This window comes from Gopherus flavomarginatus, chromosome 3 (assembly GCF_025201925.1).
Source record: "Gopherus flavomarginatus isolate rGopFla2 chromosome 3, rGopFla2.mat.asm, whole genome shotgun sequence".
Classification (NCBI taxonomy): domain Eukaryota; kingdom Metazoa; phylum Chordata; order Testudines; family Testudinidae; genus Gopherus; species Gopherus flavomarginatus.
In genome coordinates, this window is record NC_066619.1 from 183,409,672 (window position 1) to 183,430,157 (window position 20,486).

A 20,486-nucleotide genomic window follows, 5' to 3' on the forward strand; every position below is an offset into this window, starting at 1 on the left:
TCATCAAGGTGCCGGTGTAAATCATGGAACAGTGCTGTTCTGCTCCCAGTGATACATGTTGCTTAAGTGGGCAGCTGTATTTAACGTGTTTGTTTCCAATGAATTTAAGGTGTAGCCCCATATAGTACATATTGCAGTAGTTTAATGTTGAGGAATCAAAGATGTGGATAATGGTAGCTGTGTCTGCATTAGATGGAAAACATCACTACCTTTTTGGCCAAGCACAGATCAAACAAATTGTCTTGGTCACTGCTGTAATGTGATGGCCCAGAAGCTGCTTGAGAGCTAGCATCATCCCTATGTTGTGAACTCAGGAAACTAATAGAGAATAAACACCCTCAATCAGAGGAGTGATGCTATCTGTGCCATCTACTTCAGGTGCTTTTGCAGCCAACCATTGCCACTTCAGTCTTATTTAGATTGAGCTTTGGTCGGTTTGCTTCCATCCATGCCCTGTTATTTGTTGACATGCTTGACCATAGCACATGAGTCAAGAAGAAGGACATCTAGAAAAGAAAGCTACGGATCTTCTACATACTGAAAACACCTCATCCTGAGCTTTCTCACTAACCCTTCTAGGAGTCACATATACACATTAAATAAGAGGGGGAGGATGTGTGTGATAAAATGGAACCCTGTAACATTCTACAGTTGGGAGCCCTGGGGAAGCAGATCAGCTGCCCACAGCTACCCTTTGTATTATCTCTCGAAGAGAAGATTGAAGTCACACACAAGTACAAGTTGAGTCACCACCTCGTTATTAACATAGAAGGCACATGACAATTCTAATACCTTTGTCCATTGTCAGATCATTGACTAGCACAACCAGTTCAGTCTCCATGCCAAATCCAGGTTTATGTACACATGGACAGGCAACAAGGAGATCTGAGTCATCTATGTTCTGAGAGTTGTCACTGTAATCTTATTCACAATTTAAAAATGGAATATTAGATCTGACAGAAGTTGTCTATGTCAACATCAATTCATGGTTTCTTGAAAGGCCACACCATTGCTTTCTTCAGTAGTCGTTCTGGGCTCCTTAAAAATGTTAATCTCAGACAACAGTAGAGCCAGCACTTTCCTACTGGGCTACACAATCTAAAAATATTCTTCTGCCTTTCACATGCCACAAAATTTTACTTAAAAAAACCAAAAAACAAACAAAAAGCCCCCAAACAAACGTTATGCTGCAACCAATTGGCTTCTGCACCAGATTTCCACCACTAGCACATCAGTTGTTGTCTCCACTTGTTGCATGTCATACTTAAGTCAGGTGACCTTGTGGGATGTCTACAGGTCTTCCATAATTTCATCCTACAGTTTTATCCTTTGGGGGGGGTGTGTGTGTGTGTGAATTAGTGTAAATTGTTTGTGAAACAGTTTTCTCTTAAATTTAAAAATATTTGTAATGCACTGTAGAATATTTCTCTTACTGTTCTGAAAGGTTTGTAGCACAGTGTAATACTATTAAGTAGTTGGGTTTGCCCTTGTGACACTATTTCTTACCAAGACATTGTAATGCAACAGAGATAAAACCAGGGATTTTTGTGTGTGTGTGTGTGTATGTGTGTTTTGTTATACCATCTATGACTTTCCATTTCATTGTTTGCTGATCTTTTCTCCCCTCCTGTCTGGGAAGATAATGTAATGTCTTCTCTGAGTCAGTACTGAAAATAGAGTTTATTTTCTTGTTCTCCATCAGAAGAGATTGTAAAGAAACTGCTAGCTGTTTCTCTTTGTGAGACTGAGCCCATGGTTTTTCTTTTAAATTTCTAGCAGAGGCTCTTGATTGAATAGTTAGTGGATAGTATGGATAATATAGGTGGGTGGGGGGAAAACCCTGGGTAAATCAAGTGTTGATTCTCAAGTTAGGCTATTTAAATACTGACTATTACAATGACTATTACTATTACAATGACTTTATTAAATGTTATCTTATCAACAGTATGAAGTTTCAGATTCATTAATTTTTGTTGGAAAATGTCAAAAATCTCATAAAACAGGGAAAGTAAGACTGCTTGTTAGCAGTTATCCCTTAAGAAATGAAGTTGTGTAACATGTTGGCAAAAGCTAAAAGAGATAACATTAGCTGTGCCTTTTTAATATTTCTTTTCCAGTGAAGAAAAGCAAGTTTATGACAGATAACACGTGGGAGGAAGGAGGGAAGGCAGCTGAAATTACAGATCAAGAGAAACATTGCTACATAACTACAAATATTGAGTAGTACTCCTCCTCCCTCTTAATGAGATGTAATTAATAACCCAAGTTAAAGGTGATTTATATTGAAAAGACTTTTCATCATGTGCAGAGTGCAGAATTCACATAAAGGTTTTGTCTTTGGGAGAAAGACTTGGGTGAGATTAATTGCTGTTTAAGAATGTGTTTTACACAAATATTTGGCCAATCACTGATTTGTTTATTAAACTAATTTCTTTGAGTTTTTAAAGTATAAAACACTAGATGTAAATAATGTAGATCAGTTTTTTAGAGGACTGCATGTGGCGGAGTGATTACAGCACTAGGAAGTGGAATTCATAGACTCTATTCCCTGCTCTGTCAACTTTCTCTGTCGGTTGAAGCAAGTCAGTTCTTTCCCCCTTTGTCTCAGATGCTGTAAGGCTAAGTTTAATGTCTGTAATGTATTTTGAGATCTTCTGATGAAAGGAATGATATAATTGCAAAATATTGCTTCTTGCTAAAGAAAATATCAGACATTTGTTACAACACTTTACACTTTCCTTTCAAAGTGCTCTATGGCCATTAACTAATGGGCAATATAAAATAGAATTCTTGTGTATACTTGTGAGGATGACAAGCAGGCAAATTATTCCCATTTATAGATAGGGAAAACTAAAACACAAGCATATTCCCCAAGACTGGAATCCTGGTCTGTACTAGATATGGGGACATAGTGTAACCCACACACCTCCTGAGTGTGATGTTCTGTACCATCTAGTGGCACTGAGACCACTTAGACCTGGTCTATGCTGGGGGTGGGGATGGGGATCGATCTAAGATACACAACTTCAGCTATGCTTTTCTCGTAGCTGAAATTGTATATCTTAGATCGACTTACCTCCCATCCTCACGGTGTGGGATCGACAGCCGTGGCTCTCCCATCGACTCTGCTTCCACCTCTCGCCCTAGTGGAGTTCTGGAGTCGACGGGGAGCGCGTTCGGGGATTGATTTATCGTGTCTAGACGACGCGATAAGTCGATCCCCAATAGATTGATTGCTACCTGCTGATCTGGCAGGTAGTGTGGAGAGAGAGAGAGAGAGAAAATGAATCTGCTCAACAGCCATAGCTAACAGCCATTTGGCTTTTAGCTCATACGGCAGAGGCTCATGCACTAAGCTCCAGGGTTTCAGGTTTGATCCTGCCTGCTGACGACAGGAGTCTGTTGACATTACAAATCGGGGCTTATCTGAGATTTCAACTCGGAAGGCTCTGAAGCCTGGGATGCGCTTATTCAGCTAGGGGAAATGTGTAACCCACACACCTTCTGGGTATGGTGTTCTCTTCCATCTAATGGCACCAAGACCACTTAGAAAGATAAAATGAGTCTGCTCTACAGCCTTAGCTCACAGTCATTTGGCTTTTAGCTTGTGCGGTAGAGGCTCATGCACTAAGCTCCAGAGGTCCTAGGTTTGATCCTGCCCAGGCAGTAAATTCCTTTAGTCCATTTTCTTAATATACACTGTGCTCTCTGAATTAACGCACAATTACCATTTTTTAAAGTTCATACCCTGCAGTTCCCTTTGGATTGTGCACTGCTGTGGGATTCCTAGGTAGCAAAAGTAGTTAAGATTATCTCATCCTTTACCGTTTTCTCTTGGATGTAGGCCTTGCCACAGTTACTTATGTCTTTGTCATCTTCAGGTTGGATTATAGCAAAGTGCTTTATGTAGGGCTACCCTTGAAGATTACTCCAAAGCTTAATCTACCTCTTAGCTGGTAATGCTTTTTGTGAAGTGCATATTACATCTGTGCTCTATGGACTTAGCTGGCTACCAGTGGTTCTGAGTGCCTTTATAGGCTGTCAGAGGTGCTTTTCCATAACTATACCAAAATCAATCTTTGTGTTTGACCCTGACAATTAGAATCAGGTGGGATGGGTTGTGGTGGCAGATCTATCTTATTAGATGAGTCGGAACCTGTACTTTGCTCCGTCAGTCTGAATGTGTTTTGCTCCATCAGTCTGAAAAGTCAGTTTGAACATCAGGGTACATTGGAAGACCTATCTTTTTACTGAAGCTTTGTTTGAAGATGATGGTTTAAATGGTTTTGAGCTGATGAAGTTTATTTTAGAATTGAGCTTTAAACTTGAACAGCTTTTATTAATTTGAATAAAAAAGCTAAACTTTCCTACATCATTGCATTACTGCAAGGAGTTTTCCTTCAAATCATTTTTCGTAAAATAAGTATTATAACTGACCAAACACCCTTCATCTTTAAATAAAACTGAAAAATGTGAGTCGTTGTAAAATCAACTTTAAAGGAGTGCCCAACTATATTTCTCTTTGTTTCATACAGTTTAGGTCTTGGAAAGTAATGCCAGAAAACTAGAAAATTTAAGTAAATTAAAGCATTGCAACTGCTTGTTCTTAAGTCTAGATAGCAATGAAATAACTTTACAGGAATTGGGCTGACTTTTCCCTCGATGGATGATTCTTAATAAACAATTGAAATGTGTTAGAGGTTGAACTTGCTTCCATTGACTTCAGTAGAAACAGGAAAACGCCTTGCACATTTGTTTTTTGAACTGTGTTCGCATAACTCAAGGTTTTTCAAGCTTGGGTTGCCGCTTGTGTAGGGAAGGCCCCTGGTGGGCCGGGCCGGTTTGTTTACCTGCCCTGTCCACGGGTCCGGCCGATCACGGCTCCTACTGGCCACTGCTCCGGGCCAATGGGAGCTCAGTGGGAACCGTAATCGGCTGGACCTGCGGACGGGGCGGGTAAACAAACCGGCCTGGCCTGCTAGGGGCTTTCCCTGTTTGAGAGACTCTGGCTTAACTAAAATATGGTTCTAGTAGATGAAGTGAAAACACAGTAAATGTTGTATAAGGCACTCATGTCACATTATCTGATATTTATAGTATTTTGACTGTTGCCTCAGACTGTATTGTGAAGGGCAGTAATGATGCTACTTCTGAAGAGTTTTAGGCTGCTAAACTGTTGGCCTGCATAATATTTAAGGGTAAAGAGTGGAGAAGAGGGCTGGCTGAACATATGGAGGAGATCCTGTTGAATCTCAAAATGCTGTTTAGCTCTATTAATCACTAAATAGCCTTCCCTCTCAAAATTTTGTTCCTACCTCATGCATCCCCAATACCTTCTTCTTTGGAGTTCTGCTAAAATGTAGATATGTTCGTTTCTAGCTAGATTGCCTTATAATAATAAAACTTCCACATAATATATTTTTATATTGCCTTCCAACTGAGAATTTCAATCTGCTGAATAAGAGTTACTTAAGATTCAGCAACCCTCTGAGATATGGTATAGGTATATGCTTATTCTCATTGGACAGATGGAGAATTTGAGATACAGAGAGGTAAAGTGACTAGCCTAAGATCTAACGTGTCAGTGACAAACCCATGAACAGGACATAGGTTTCCTGACTTTCAGTCCTCTGAATGAGCCGGTAGACTGTTGCTCAGGGATTAGCAATGTTCCAGTGTTGGTAATACTGTTTTAAAGGACCATAGATTCGCTCAGTCCTGACCGATTATATTTTAGTTTTGTTTTGTATTCATCTTTTCTCGTGGATGATTCTTGAGCCGTGTTCTCTAGTAACATTGAATGTTACCACTGCTTGAGTAGCTTGCTCTGGTGAGTGATTTTTCTTCTTCCTCTAGATTAATTCTTTCTCGTCCTTTCTGTCAGTCAACACATCTTTTCATACTAGGGACATTGAAAATAATCTGAATGACTGACTAATATTCCACTTGGTTCTTATAGACATTGAGTGTGTACATTACCTAGGAAGAAGATTGAGAGGTAGTGGTCTAAGTTTTGTGATAGACTTTGATGTCTCTGACAAAGGTAAAAGGTCTCATTTCAACACTGATTTTCTTGAAACCTCACCTAATTACATGGTTACATTGCACTGTATAGCTATAAAATTAATCTGAAACTCTGAAATATTGATTCTGACTTTGAGATGTAATTCAGGCTCTCTCAACTTCAGAGTTCTTATTTCAAAAATTGGAATGTGCTGCTTAATGTCCAGAAGTGGTAGGCTTTTATTTGAATCAGTTACCTCACATTTATATAACCTGTTTTCCTAATTGCAAATTACTTCTTCAATACACTAGTTGTAAGGGGTCCATGTTTCCAGCATGCAACTGGTGGGAACTCTAATAGCTTTGTAGTTTTTGGACAGGTTCATTCTGTTTTACTGGAATGCCATCAGTTTGCATTGGTCTCTTTAGGGAGAAGGGGAAAAGACAGTGTGGCAGATGTGAAACATGGAATATTCAAAGATTATGGAATCAGCTTTATAAGTGTTATATGTATCTTTATGGCTTGTTAGTTCTGGCTCAATGGGTGAGTAAAAGGGATGTTGTTCAAGAAATAAAATCAATAATGTGTAATTAATGCAAATACCTAATGCTGAAACAATGTAGATATCAAGTCTTTTTTTAAGTTACACCTTCAAGGGAAATAGTATATACTTGTTTGACCTGGTTCAAGAAGCCTAAGGATATAAAATACTTGAAACTGCATAAAGTGACAGACCTGATCTGAGGAAGAGGGTCACTTGCACTTGATCCAAAAACTGACTGAGTCTGTGCCCAGAGACAGGCCCTGTGGGAAGCCTGAAGTACTTTAGTCCTGTCAGGGTTTTCTCCATGTGGAGGCTGGGTGACTAGAAAGCTAGACGTACATATAAGCTGTTTGTTTGTATAATATGTTTTTTCTGTAATGCTTTTGTTCTGAATGAATAGTACTTTGCTTCATAAAATCAGACTTCATGAGCTAATCACAGTAAATTGCAGGATCTTGCAGCCTAGGACCCAGATCTAGCTCCCTGAGAAACGTGACTGCTAGAGGCTTGAGACCAAAGAGGGGGTGACCCTTGAGGAGGCTACAAAGGGGATAATGTTGCTACTAACTCAGGAACTGTGCCACGCAGTTCCTGTCCCCTGGAGTTTATGGTGTATGTTTGATAGAAAGCTGAGCCAATATTCTAGATTATAATTACTTGTGGAGATGGTGGATCTCAGTACTGTCCTGATGGAGTGTAGCATTATTTCTATAGCTCAGTGGTTTTTTTTGAGGCAGTAAACACCATAATGCCATACATTTTGGCTTTTTTGTTTTTGATTTTTTTTTAATCATCCTTTTCAGTTTGGGAAATGTTTCTTTCAAATATTGGTGGTGATGATTCAAATCTTAATTGCCAACAGACAAAGCCCAGGGAGCTATCATTGCTTTTTACCCATTAGTAGAGCTCTTTGTGATGAATAGGCAGACTAGAAAACAAGAGCAGGCTACTGTGAAGATTGTCCTACCTCTCAGGGCAGCAGGAGTTTCAATACTGAAGACATTAAGTTGTCCTAAAGAAGAAATGCTCATGCCAGGCAGCACTGAAAGACACTACTCAGAGAAAATGAAGCATGAGTAAATACTAAGGACCCAACACATAAAGCAATCTCCCACTGCGATGTCTTTTCTCCCTTCCCCCAATTTACCTCTCTATGCACAGATGTAGTTAGCCTAAGGGACTGACACAGATGATCTAAGTATTAGACCATGTTGCCATGGCATCTCCTCTCAGCACCCATCCACGGTCCCATGTGCATCCATTCATCTAAGAGACTAGCACTTTTGGCCATCCACTAGCAATCTTTGCCTTATTCCTTTTCACCTTCCATGAGAAAGGGGTCAAGACAAAGAATTTCTCTCCCCCAGGACATGGAATGTGAGGCAGCCTCTGTGGCAACCATCCAACCAAATTCCTAGATGAGAAGCTTGCTGGGAGCACAAATTTCAGATAACATGATCTTTTCCCTCTCTGCACCTGTGTAGGAAAGGTCTAGTTTTGGAAGAGTTGTAAACTTCCTGTCACATTAGTGCTTGGTGGTAACTCTTGATGCACACAAAGGTCGATGGCTATGAAGGGCTTGATGCCTCTCAATGGATGCTTTCTAGGCCAGCTTTCCAGGCTGTTTTTGTACATATTTAGGTTGATGAGACTTGGGAAGGGAAAAATCTCTGGAAAAGATCTTTCAGCCCTCAGGTAGCTGAGCATATCTGCTTGTGTGCATACAGATCCTGATTGCAGGTGCCTGAAATTTCACATGCTTGCTCATTTGGAGCTTGATGTAAACTAGCAAAGTTGGGCAATTGTGCATACATGTAACTGTGCACTCACCTGGCAACTGAAAACCATGCTAGCTTCTTCAGACAGGGTCCCAGTCTGGAACTCTAATTTCTGGGCTGGCATGAGGGACTGAGAAGGGAAAGGCATGAAGCCATCTTCTATCATATTACCTTTTAGAAAGGGAGGGAAAAAAAGAGAAGGAAGAACTAGTCGTCTTTTCATGGCTGCCAGGCATAACTTCCCTGAAAAAAATATGAATTACAGGCTTGTTTTTTTGTTTTTTTTTGAACACTCGGTGTTCAGTTATACACCTAATACGGAAAAGTAATCACTGAATGGGTATGCAAATGATGCACCTGCCTTTTTGGAAGTCAAACTCTGCATTTCTGTTTGGCATTATGAACTTAAGACATTTAAAGAAAAGTTATGCAATATGTTTCTGAGCTATTATATGCCTTAGTTGGTGCCTTGAGGCACAGTGCTGAAAACTGACCATCTTTTTAATTCTCCTGGAGAGTATAGTAATCCCTGTGAAACATACTGTCTGTGACTTAAATCTGCTCTGAAAGCAACACTTTGTAGAAGTGAATTTCCTGTGTATTAATGTGAAAGGTACACTCTCTTTTATCCACATTTGCTTGTAATGCTTTCCTTGTTGTGGGCTAACTAATTTAGTATATATTAGTTGCCTTTACATTGTGGAAGGATAACATGTTTTGTGGTGTGACTTGTGCTGTTATAAGCTTGTTAGTCACTAGATGGGGCGTCAGTCTTGCTCCCCTGTGTGGGAGAACACAATTCATGACTTAGTTCATTTCCATTTTGGCAGAGGTGGAGTGTGCTGAGGAAGAGTACTCATTGTAGTAGGAAGAAACACTTTGTATTTTTCAGTAGTGGCTCCTCAGCAGGCACTGGAGTTGCTGAAAAGATAACTAGGAATCATGATTAAGTTAAAGGGAAAATATTTTGGTGCTCTGATGCTAATAATCTTGGGCAGTTATCCTTCCAATCCTCAAAGTAGGTATATGGGGAACTCTAATATTAGTCAACTTTACAAATCTTATACGAGGTTGGCCTGCCTTGTATGAGGTAGAGCAGTGGTTCTCAAACTGTGGGTTGGGACCCCAAAGTCGGTCATGAGCCCATTTTAATGGGGTCGCCACGGCTGGTGTTAGACTTGCTTGGGCCAGGGGCCAAAGCCCAAGACCAAGTCCCACCGTTTGGGGCCATTGCCTGGGGCCAAAGCTGAAGCCTGAGTCCTGAGGACTTCATCCTTTAGTGGCGGGGCTCAGGTCACAGGCCTCCCCATTTGGGGCTGAAGCTTTGGCTCCCGCCCTCCGGAACAGCTGGGCTCAGGCTTCTGTCCCCCCTCCTGGGGTCATGTAGTAACTTTTGTTGTCAGAAGGGGTTCAGGGTGCAATGAAGTTTGAGAACTCCTGGGATAGGGTATGAATGTGAGAGCTAAACTATTATGAGTTCTTTAACATAGTTTTGTGTGGGAACTTTTTGATAGTTTTGCTGTGCTATATTATTCAGTTTGGAATCTCTCTCTTTCAGTCCTTTAGACACTGATACAACAGCAATCTAGCAATGGAACAAAGAAAAAATGACAGTTTTGTCCCAAGTATCACACAGCTGGAACACTTTTTGACAGAACACGACTCCAATGTTGTTTGGCTATTAGTGGGTAAGTTGAATATATTCTGGTTTTGTTAAATGTTTTTGTGAATCTATTAAACATACTTTTCTAGATAACTGGATGCTTATATAGCATCTGTTACCTAGAAAGATCCCAGAATATTTGTACATAGAAGCCCCTTCATTCACCATGTAGCTGTTTAATAGCACCCAGCAACACTACAACACAATTTAAGAAGGAAACAAAGAATTGCTTTCAATTTAAAACCTCAGGGAATTGGGCCTGGTCACTAAGGTTAACTCTACTCCTATTTTCCCCCCTCCCACCAAAAAAAGCCTCTATGGGGACTTCACTAACAACAAGAAGCGTTTAAAACAGCTATTTCTCTCTCTCACACACACACACACACACACAAAACATTATATTTCATTTTTTCCTGTTATGTGGAGGAATGACTACGTTTTCTAAAAGATTTGAAAGTAGTAGTGGTCTGTGTTGCAATAAGTGTATAGTGCAGGATGCACTTACATGTTTGTCACAGAACATAGCGCACATATATTAGGTATGTGGCACAAGTGTAGGGTAGTCACGTTGGTCTGGAATGGGGAAGCCATAGTTGTGTAATGCATTTCAGGTTACTCAAGTGAGCGACAGTAAAGCCTCTACATCACACCAAGCCATAATTGGAGCATTACAGCATGTTACACAGTATAAAGGTGATGCAAGAGCAGGAGAACCAACCTCAGGACAGACTATTAAAAACCAGGGCACAAACCCCTAATTGGTTGTGAGTTCTAAACTTAGATTTCACCAACCAAGTGCAACACTGTAGGCACTTGAACAGCCTTAACACAGGGTCACAGATGATCCCCTTGGGTACTCCAGTCTGTCTTGCTATCCAGGTGAGCATATCTCTATGGTAGATGGCCCATTACACCAAGAATCACAGCATAATATTCAGGTTACTTCTGATCCTGAAGGACCAGTCCCTGGCTCCAGGTCACTTGCACTTTAGGTCTCACACCAAAAACAAGGCCAATCCCATAATAAACTACATGAAGATTTATTAAATTGGGAAAGGAAATTAGAGTTATTCACATGGTTTTGGTGTGTTGGAAGTAAATCCTAGTGGAGATGATTGAGTGATTCTGTGTGTTTTAACTCTTATCTGGTAACAATAAACTAGTCTCTCAGAGACTATCTCCAGGTGTTGTGAGGTGAAATGAACAAATATTAACGACACTCTTGTGGGAATAAATATATATACACACACACACACAGCTGGTACATGGGTATGTTTTTCTATTTTTTTGTTGGAACTTTATTAAGCACTCAATTTTCTGAGGAAATTATTACTAGTGTTGGAAGGTAAATACAAAGCAAGCAGTTCTTTGCAATAACTCTAAAGAAAATTTTTTTGCTTTTTTTGTTTACCTTTGTATTTAATTTTAAAATGTATTTTTTGCCCATTGTTGTGATATCTGGGTACATAAACTGAAACATAAAAGTATTGCATGCAATTGACACAGCTCAAATCCACTCATGCCCCTAAGTGTCTTGGTCAGTGGATGAAGATAAAAATTCATACTAAGGAAGAGCTGTAGGTTTTTGTTTTTTTTTTTTCAAAGTGTCTTCAACCAAATCCTAAAATTGCCAAATGTTGGTTCTGGAGGATTGTAATAAAGAATGAATTATAGAGCTGAATACTTTCTGCGAAACTTTCCTCCCCATTTCCAGAAGGCCCCTTGGGACAGACAGCAAAACTTTCCTGTTGATTGCAACTAATAAGGTAGAAATTGCAAAGGTGCAATGATTGCCATTAAGAAAACTGCATAGTCACTAATGTACTACAAAACATGCACTAATTAACTGCACAAAACTTGTATTAATACCTTACACTTTAAGTGAAAGATTTAAGGCCTCAAACTGGTTTGCAACCAATATTTATTTTGTAGTATGCAATTTTGAAAATTCTTAACATAGCAGGTTGCTTGGAACTACACTTTAACAGTTTCAGCATTTGAGGATGGGTGCAATTGGCAGTTCACTGGTTATGTCTCATTTATGTAAATTAGCAATTTATCTCCATTATAAAGGATTTTTATGCAAATTGCAATTGACTCCCATTTATTCATTAACTGCGGAATTCAACTTTATAATGTTTCTGTGAACTTGGCATAGGTACTGGAAGTAGGGGTGCTACTGCACCCCCTGCCTTGAAATGGTGTCCATTATATACAGAGTTTACAGTTTGGTTCAATGCTCTCAGCACCCCCACTATAAAAATTGTTCCAACATCCCTCGAACTTAGTACAAATGTTTCTTAGGTTATTTTCAGTGTTTTTTCATTTTTATATTCCTTAATGTTAAGGGGGGGGATCTATCTTTTTGATGGTAAGAACTGAACTTGGCAGGCGAAGGGGAAAACACTTAAAGATTAAAGTAATTTCAACAAAGGATTTAAATTTGCCTATTTAAAACACTGACTAGGTGTAGAAAGCCCCAAATTCACATCCTCAAAACCCCTGTTCAGCTACTGCCTAACCCTGTAGGTGCCTAAAATCTGATGGTGCCTACATCTCCACCTAAATATCTGCTAATGAGTGTGCGCACAGCCACCTCAGTCCTGATACTCGGTGCCTATTTCATGCCTCCCCCTCCTTCCCCCTGCACTTCCAGTTGGATCATCAGACTAAGCATTACCGCACCCATCTCACCTGCAGAACCCAGTCTGGTAGGTGACCTCTGAGAATGCCTACCTTTATTGGAGGAGAGGGGTGTGGCCTAATCCTAACCTTTCAAAGGGAGATAGGTGCCTAAATCTGGACCACAGAGAGGCACCTATCTCTACTTGGGATTCACAGCTGTGAATATCCTTCTGGATATAAGTGTTTGAGCTCTTTCTAGAAAAAAATGGAGAAGCAGTAGGTACTGGTACTCCCCTCTAGAATCTTCAGCCCAGTGATGAGAGCACTTAACTATGATGTAGGAGACAAGGGTTCAAATCCCTTTTCTGCCTGATTTGGAGCAGGGATTTCAACCCATGCCTTTTCCCCTCTCAGGAAAGGGCCCTAACCACTGGGCTATGTATAAATAAATTAGATTCATGGGAACAGGAACCTTGAACTTGGGATCTCCCACATCTCAGGTGAGTGCCCTAAACATTGACTATAAAGTCACTTTCCCTCTTTCTCTGGCCCAATGAATATTTAATTATGTATATAAAATGGAATGGCTTCTACAGGAGACCTTGAGAGAGACTCATCCCAGAATATCCTATAACCTAGCAGTTAGGACACTATCCTGATAGGGAGAAGACATGGGTTTAAATCTTACTCCAAATAAGAAAGGGAGGGGGATTTGAGCCTAGGTCTCCCACCTTCTTGGTGGCTGTGCTAACCACTGGACTAAAGTATCTAAGAAAGTAGTGGAAAAAAGGCTTAGGTGCCTAAGTCCAGGAGAGGGTTCATGGATTGAATCCCATTGGGAGATCAGTGCCTCTCTCCTATTGGCTACATTAGGGAGCTCTCTGCTCAGCTTGCTGGCTTTTGTGGATCTCATTCTTAGGGGCCTAACTCTCCCATGCCTTCTATAGGCGCTTAACTCAGGGCTGTGGATTCCATTAGGTGGCAGGGTGCCTAAAGTTAGGCACTGCAGCACTGATCTTCAAGTTCATTCATGGACCTGTTTTCTTTATTGCTCACTTTTAAGTGTGCTGTATAGATTCATAACCATATTTTTTATGTGGGGAGATACACTGAGATCACTCAAAATATAAAGATCAGTTAGAATTGTCATCAGATGTGAAATCCTATTCTCTGGCTGCTGCTTAATGATTCTCTCTATATAATTGATAAATGGAACCCAAAGGCCACAGCCTGCTTTCTCCTTCTCTTTCCCTCTCCCTGTATAAGTTATTTAAACAGGTAGTGAAGAAGTTGCAAGAATGGATCTGTTGTTTAAATTAATGGTTTGAGCAGGAAGTTAGGGGTACTGGATTCTGTACTAGTACTAGTTTTTGCTACTATAATGCTGATATTGGGTAAGTCATTTAGGGCTTGTCTACACTGCCCCACAGTTTGGACTAAGGAGTGTGAATAGCACTACGCACCAAAGTGCTGTGCTGTAACTCCCCCATTTGGACGCTGCAGGTACAAACTAAAAAGTTCCTAGTTTGCTATGAATTAGGAATCTTTAATTTCTCTCATCTGGACACTGGTTGCAGTTACAGTGGAGCACTTTGGTGAGCATTGCTATTCACACCCTTGTACACTGAACTGTGGGACAACGTAGATATAGCCTTATACTCTTTCTATGCTTCATTTTCCCCATCTTGAAATGGGATAAGACTATCCTTCTCTTACATGGGTTTTTTGGTGCTTTGTATTTATAAGTTTCTTGGATATGTAGCGAAGTAGGTTGTAAAATTCAGTTTATATAATGCATAACTGCACTTTAAATGCAGAACTACATAATATGTTGTAGTTCATGCTAACGCTTTTAAGGAATGTGCATTTCTAACACTGGCTCAGATCTTGCAGAGGTTTAAGTAAGTATTTATGCACTGTGAGTTCTCCTATTTGTTTGCATAAATCTTTGTAAGGTTCTGGGCCATTGTTCGTAAACCTGAATATACTAAAATTTCACAGCAACTAAAGGAGTCCTAGCCAATGTAAATGCAATTAGTATTTATAAAGAAATTTATCTAAAAATATATTCCATCTAAAGATTTTTTCCACCTAAAGAGTTGTGAGTAATTTTCAAAGATGTTTGTTAAACACTGCTTTTTAAATAACTTGTTAACTTTAAGTGCCCAGATCTTGTGTTTTGTGTGTGTGGTAGGAGTGAATTAAACTTGCAATATTGTTTTGAAGTCAGACAACAGTTATCTAAAACTATAAAATAAAACAATTAGAGCTGAGTACAATGCCAATTTAAACTAATCCATCCCATGCCAGCCTGGGATTGTTCCCGTCAGATAGACCTTTCTGGAAACTTTGTGAACCATTTTGGTTAGAAATAGGTTACCTGATTTTAATCAACTAATGTAAAAACTACTTCTGGGACTAGAAGACCTAAATTTATTTTGATTGGCATATTTCTAATTGGATTGATTTTTTCCATCAAATTCCAGTTTCATACTCTTGATAAAAAATGAGAGGTATTGTATTAGCATGAAGTACTGCTATGTGACAAATTGCTGGGCTAAGATGTAAAGGCTGGAAATCATAGAGATGATGTGCTGAATCAGGGGCGATTATAGCTTGGCTAGGAGTTGTTTTCTCAGTTTAGTTCCCATTTAGTTGTGGATATAGCTGCACGTAGTCAGAGGACCATCAAATCTATAATGTTTTGTTTGGGTTGTGGGAAATACTTTTTGTGTGATAGTGGGAGTGAAGAGAGAAGGGCAATGGAGAATCTATACCTTCCCTCCCCCAGTGTTAAAAGCCCATGTTAATTACAAACATATTTTTTCATGGGTTTTTTTTAATTGGAAGGGGAAAATAGAGAAGAGAAGGGCATTGTTACTGGGCTTGGTATTTTGGTATACAATGCTTTTATCAGGTCACGCAAGTGTAACTTTAATATGACCTAAAACAAATATGTTAATCTTTTCAACAGCTACAATCTTGTCTTGTGGATGGATTATCTACCTAACTTATTATAATTCCCGAAATGTTGGACTTATTTTAACATTGGTTCTGAACAGATTATATAAACATGGCTACATCCATATTGGTAAGTTGTGATTACTGTAATATGGCTACATGTGAATCTAATAATTATCTTTGATAATATTTTGTCATTTATCCTAATGGGACTTATTAAAAACTACATGGTACATCTTAAGTGTTTCTGTTTACTTGTTCACCTGCACATCTACCAATGTGATATATGTCATCATGTGCCAGCAATGCCCCTCTGCCATGTACATTGGCCAAACCAGACAGTCTCTACGTAAAAGAATAAATGGACACAAATCAGACGTCAAGAGGTATAACATCCAAAAACCAGTTGGAGAACACTTCAATCTCCCTGGCCACTCAATTACAGACTTAAAAGTCGCAATATTACAACAAAAAAAACTTCAAAAACAGACTGCAACTAGAGATTGCTGAATTGGAATTAATTTGCAAATTGGACACCATCAAACTAGGCTTGAATAAAGAGTCGGAGGGCCATTACACAAAGTAAAACTATTTCCCTATGCTTCTCTCCCTCCCCCGCCCCCCAGTTCCTTACATCTCTTTGTCAATTGCTGGAAATGGGCCATTTTCATTACCACTACGAACAGTTTTTTTCCTCCTGCTGATAATAGCTCACCTTAACTGATCACTCTCCTTATAGTGTGTATAACAACATCCATTGTTTCATGTTCTCTGTGTGTGTATATATATATCTTCCTACTGTATTTTCCACTACATGCATCCGATGAAGTGGGCTATAGCCCACGAAAGCTTATGCTGAAATAAATTTGTTAGTCTCTAAGGCCAGGTCCACACTACAGCGTTAAATCGATTTAAACAGCATTAAATCGATTTAATGCTGTACCCGTCCACACTACAAGGCACTTAAAATCGATTTTAAGGGGTCTTAAAATCGATTTCTGTACTCCAGCTAAACGAAAGGAGTAACCCTAAAATCGATATTACTAAATCGATTTAGGGTTAGTGTGGACAGAAATCAAAGTTATTGGTCCCATTCTTTTACTGAGCTACCCAGAGTGCACCGCTCCGGAAATCGATGGTAGCCTGGGACCATGGACGCACACCACCGAAGTAATGTGCCCTAGTGTGGATGCGTAAAATCGATTTTATTAATTTCGATTTTACTCTGTAGTGTGGACGTGGCCTAAGGTGCCACACATACTCCTGTTCTTTTTGTGGCTACAGACTAACACGGCTGCTACTCTGAAATCTGTTTACTAAAGTAATTCTCAAAATAACCAGAATAGTTGATTTCAACGAACAAGTATTTTTTCAACAAAAAAGTATTTTGACAAAAAACTCCAGTATGATTCTTAATGTAGATTAAAAAACTAATCCCAGTAAATTCCTGTTTTGAAATTCGTTATGGTTTTATGGTCAGTTCAGGTTGATTGCAAAAATTATAAAACCCAAAGGTACCATATTTTTGTTTGTTAAAGAAATCACGTTAACTTTCACTGTTATCTTTCCCTTCTCTTTCCAAAGCCATACATCATAATGCCCATTCTTCCAACTGAAGAAAACTGGCTTGGGCTCACTCTGGAGCCCATCAGTGCTCCTTCTGAATCAACAAGATAAATTGTTGCTGACTGACATGAGGATTTTTTTTTCCTTCTCCCACCCTTTGGGCTGGGTGCACTGTCTCTGCAGTACTGCTAGCTACTGCAAATCCAGAGCAACGGAGTGGACTGGAATCTCAAGCTCTTACTTTGTGTATGGTGGTGCACTGTATTACTAATAAACTGGCAGATTAACTCGTCCAATTAATTCTTATTGGGATAGTAATATTTAGAATTCATACTGGTAAGGAGCTTTGTCAAAACCCATTAACTCTCCTTTATTTTTTAAATTTAAATTTTTTTTTATGGAATAAACCAGGTCAGTACAAATCACTTGGGTGCTCTCCCACATTACAAAAATATATATGATGCCGAGTCATGAAAGGTTGTATCCCACAACCTGACTGATTGTCCTTTTAATTTTCTCTCTCCTCTCCGATTTCCCAGGCCTCCCTCTCTGTGCTACTCAGAATAACTTGTCTTTTTAATCTTGGACTTGTTCTACAGTTACTGATTGTGTATACAATGAAAATAGAAGATAGAAAAATTGTATTAATCTGCTGATGCTTTAAGGAATCTGAGATCCAAAAATTCCAACCCCTGTTCAAATCCAACACTACTTATGAACTGTAATGACTTCAACACTTTTTGGATGAAATATTTGATATATATGCTGTATTTAAAAAAAAACTATATGCAGTGAAATTTGTATTAAGGAAAAGCAACTGGAGATAGCTACCCAAAATACATGGTATTCTTCATTAACTTTCACAATCAATAACATCATGGATATTGGATCCCACTAGACCCATTTCTGGACTAGGTCTTATTGGTTTGTTGATGTCATTTAAAACAAAAAAAGGTTTTTTTACTTTGCATAGCTTCGTGTTTCTAAGTAAGATTAGAAAGGATTGGGGAGAATATATGGCCCATCACCACCCTGCCTTGTTGTAAAGGAAATTGAGCCATGCTGATGTGTCTGCTTACTTGTTAACTCCTCTGTCCCCCAGATAGTCACATCTCCGGATAAGACTGCTAGATTTGAAGGCCTAGGCCTGAAGGCTGCTAGGTTTACTACCACCAGAAAATTGTGTGTATTTTATGGTGAATTTTAAATAATTGGAAGATAAGACAAAGTTAACTTAACTATATACAATCTGTAGTAACCAGTGATATTGATACATATCTTACATGTTCAAAATAGTCATCCCATCACTTTCCTCAAACTTAGTTATATAGGCGTACATTTTAAAAAGTGATTTTTTTAGTTACCCAACTTGAGACACCATAAAGATGCTTGATATTTCAGAAAGTTCTGAGTTCTGTACTCTCTCTGAAAGTCATCTAGAAGGGCAAAAAACCCAGGCACCTAGAATCGCAAGTAAAACTGTTTCAAGAATCAGTTGTTCCCGTTCAGAAAGAGAAATTAAACCCACAGACAAAAGCCTTACATGAAATCTCTCTTTTAAAATAGGTTCCTTTTCATTCTCTGTCCTGTCTGGAAAAGTCATGGTTCGTGAAATCTATTACATTACAGAAGACATGTCTATCAGGTACTTGTTTGTAAATTTACTCTTATGGTTCTTTAAAATATATTTTTCTTCCCTGTTGATAAGACTACATTAAGAAATAGCAGATCTTTAACACGAAACTGATCCTTGTTAGTAGATATGGGGCCAAACTGCTTCCTTCTTACAATTGTATAACCTCATTGACCCTTTCTCTGCTGTTGTTGCATCGTAAATTGAAAAGTTCCAGTATCAGATATAAATCTAGTAAAAATTACTGACTGTATTAAGAGAATGCTTTTCAGAATATAAGGGAAAATTCTGTTCACTAATGTCTTTCACTTAATTGTCCTTTTACTTAAGTTTTTTATAAAACTGTAAAAAGTAATACTCTTAAAGTCCAAGTTCAATTAAAATATTTGAAAGATCTATTTTAGCCAAGCAGCTTACACTTCATTTTTTTCATAAATTTTAATAATTACATGAAATGTAGAGCAGAGGTTGTCTGGTAATTTTTTCAGCCAAAGGTCCAAAGCATTAAGAGGGAAACAAATGAGGGTTTCTGAAAGTGAGGCTTTTTTTTGTTACACTAGTGCATCTGCATAACATAAAGATTGGGCATTAGTGATTTGGATCTATTATTGTAATGCTGTTCATACAGTTTTAAGAAGGGAATCTTTCTACAATGTTTAAGGCAGTTTTTCAAGCTGCTGTACATAAAAGATCTATAATCCGTGTTCTTAAATTCCTATTTATGTAATTTATCCAATTTAGAATCCAAGATGGATTTATTATATTTCGCTGGTGGAAAATGTACAATCCAAAGCAGAAACAACATGGTAAGTTTCTTCATAATGTTTCAAAGTTTGAATTGAGTTTTAGAAATATGATCTCTTGGCATTTTATTTTTGTCACTGGCTTTCTTTTGAAAGTATTTAAATTTACCATAGAGAGGTGATGTTTTAGGCCAAGGTGACACAAATAGGTGGTGGTGAGGAAGCTTACACTGCTGTTGCCTTTGTAGTACCAGTTCTGTATATAAACAGGGAACTTCTACCGTAGAGGTGTTCATCTGGCTCGTCCAAATACTAAACTGGCTGTAAAAAAAAATAGAGGGGAGAAAAAGTTTTTGAACCTTTTTTTCTTTCTTTTTTTTTTTTTTTTTTTTTTTTGGAGATGTTGGCAAGTCTTGTAAGTTTATAATGAATAGTATTAAAATCAAATTCTCCTTACTCTAAAGGTGGATGACTTCTCACAATTATTCGATTAAGTGGAAATAATAGTAAATAAATAATTTTAAAAGGTGAAATATTTGTAACTCGTTCAGTTTACAAATTTACTTCTCATTGGCTGCAGCGTTTCCACATGGGAGTTCAGATTTCCCTGCTTTTGATATTCCCATAGCTAGTATTTTAGTCATGTTTCCTCACTGGCTCAGGTCATGTTCAACAAATGCAGTTGCACAGTACTACAAGACTTAGAATGTTTCTGTTGGAGCTTAAAACAGCATAATTGGCTGAACTGTGCACCATTGCTTTTGAACACTTGTACAGAAAATAGCAAACGTTATGAACAATGGTTATTTTTCTGGCATTTTTTAAAGAAGATTGTCCATGTAATATCAAAATAACCTTAAGGAAATAGTATTCATTAAGTAATTTGATGTGCTCTTTAGAAAGAAAACTACCCTGCTGCCTTTATTCACAATTGCTTTAGCAGAGCTGCTCTTTTTTTTTCTTCTAAAA

The 20,486-nt window shown here is 38.6% G+C and overlaps 1 protein-coding gene across 7 annotated transcripts in view; it reads left to right on the forward strand.

Annotated features, from left to right (window-relative positions):
- BLTP1 (bridge-like lipid transfer protein family member 1) overlaps positions 1–20,486 on the forward strand; it is a 233,015-nt gene that overhangs the window by 13,735 nt on the left and 198,794 nt on the right. For all 7 annotated transcript variants that reach the window (XM_050946192.1, XM_050946197.1, XM_050946193.1 and 4 more), the window contains 4 exons: positions 9,885–10,014; positions 15,589–15,705; positions 18,708–18,786; positions 19,516–19,580. In XM_050946192.1, the coding sequence (XP_050802149.1) occupies positions 9,918–10,014; positions 15,589–15,705; positions 18,708–18,786; positions 19,516–19,580 (358 nt within the window). In that variant the 5' untranslated portion in view covers positions 9,885–9,917. The remainder of the gene's footprint in view (positions 1–9,884; positions 10,015–15,588; positions 15,706–18,707; positions 18,787–19,515; positions 19,581–20,486) is intronic.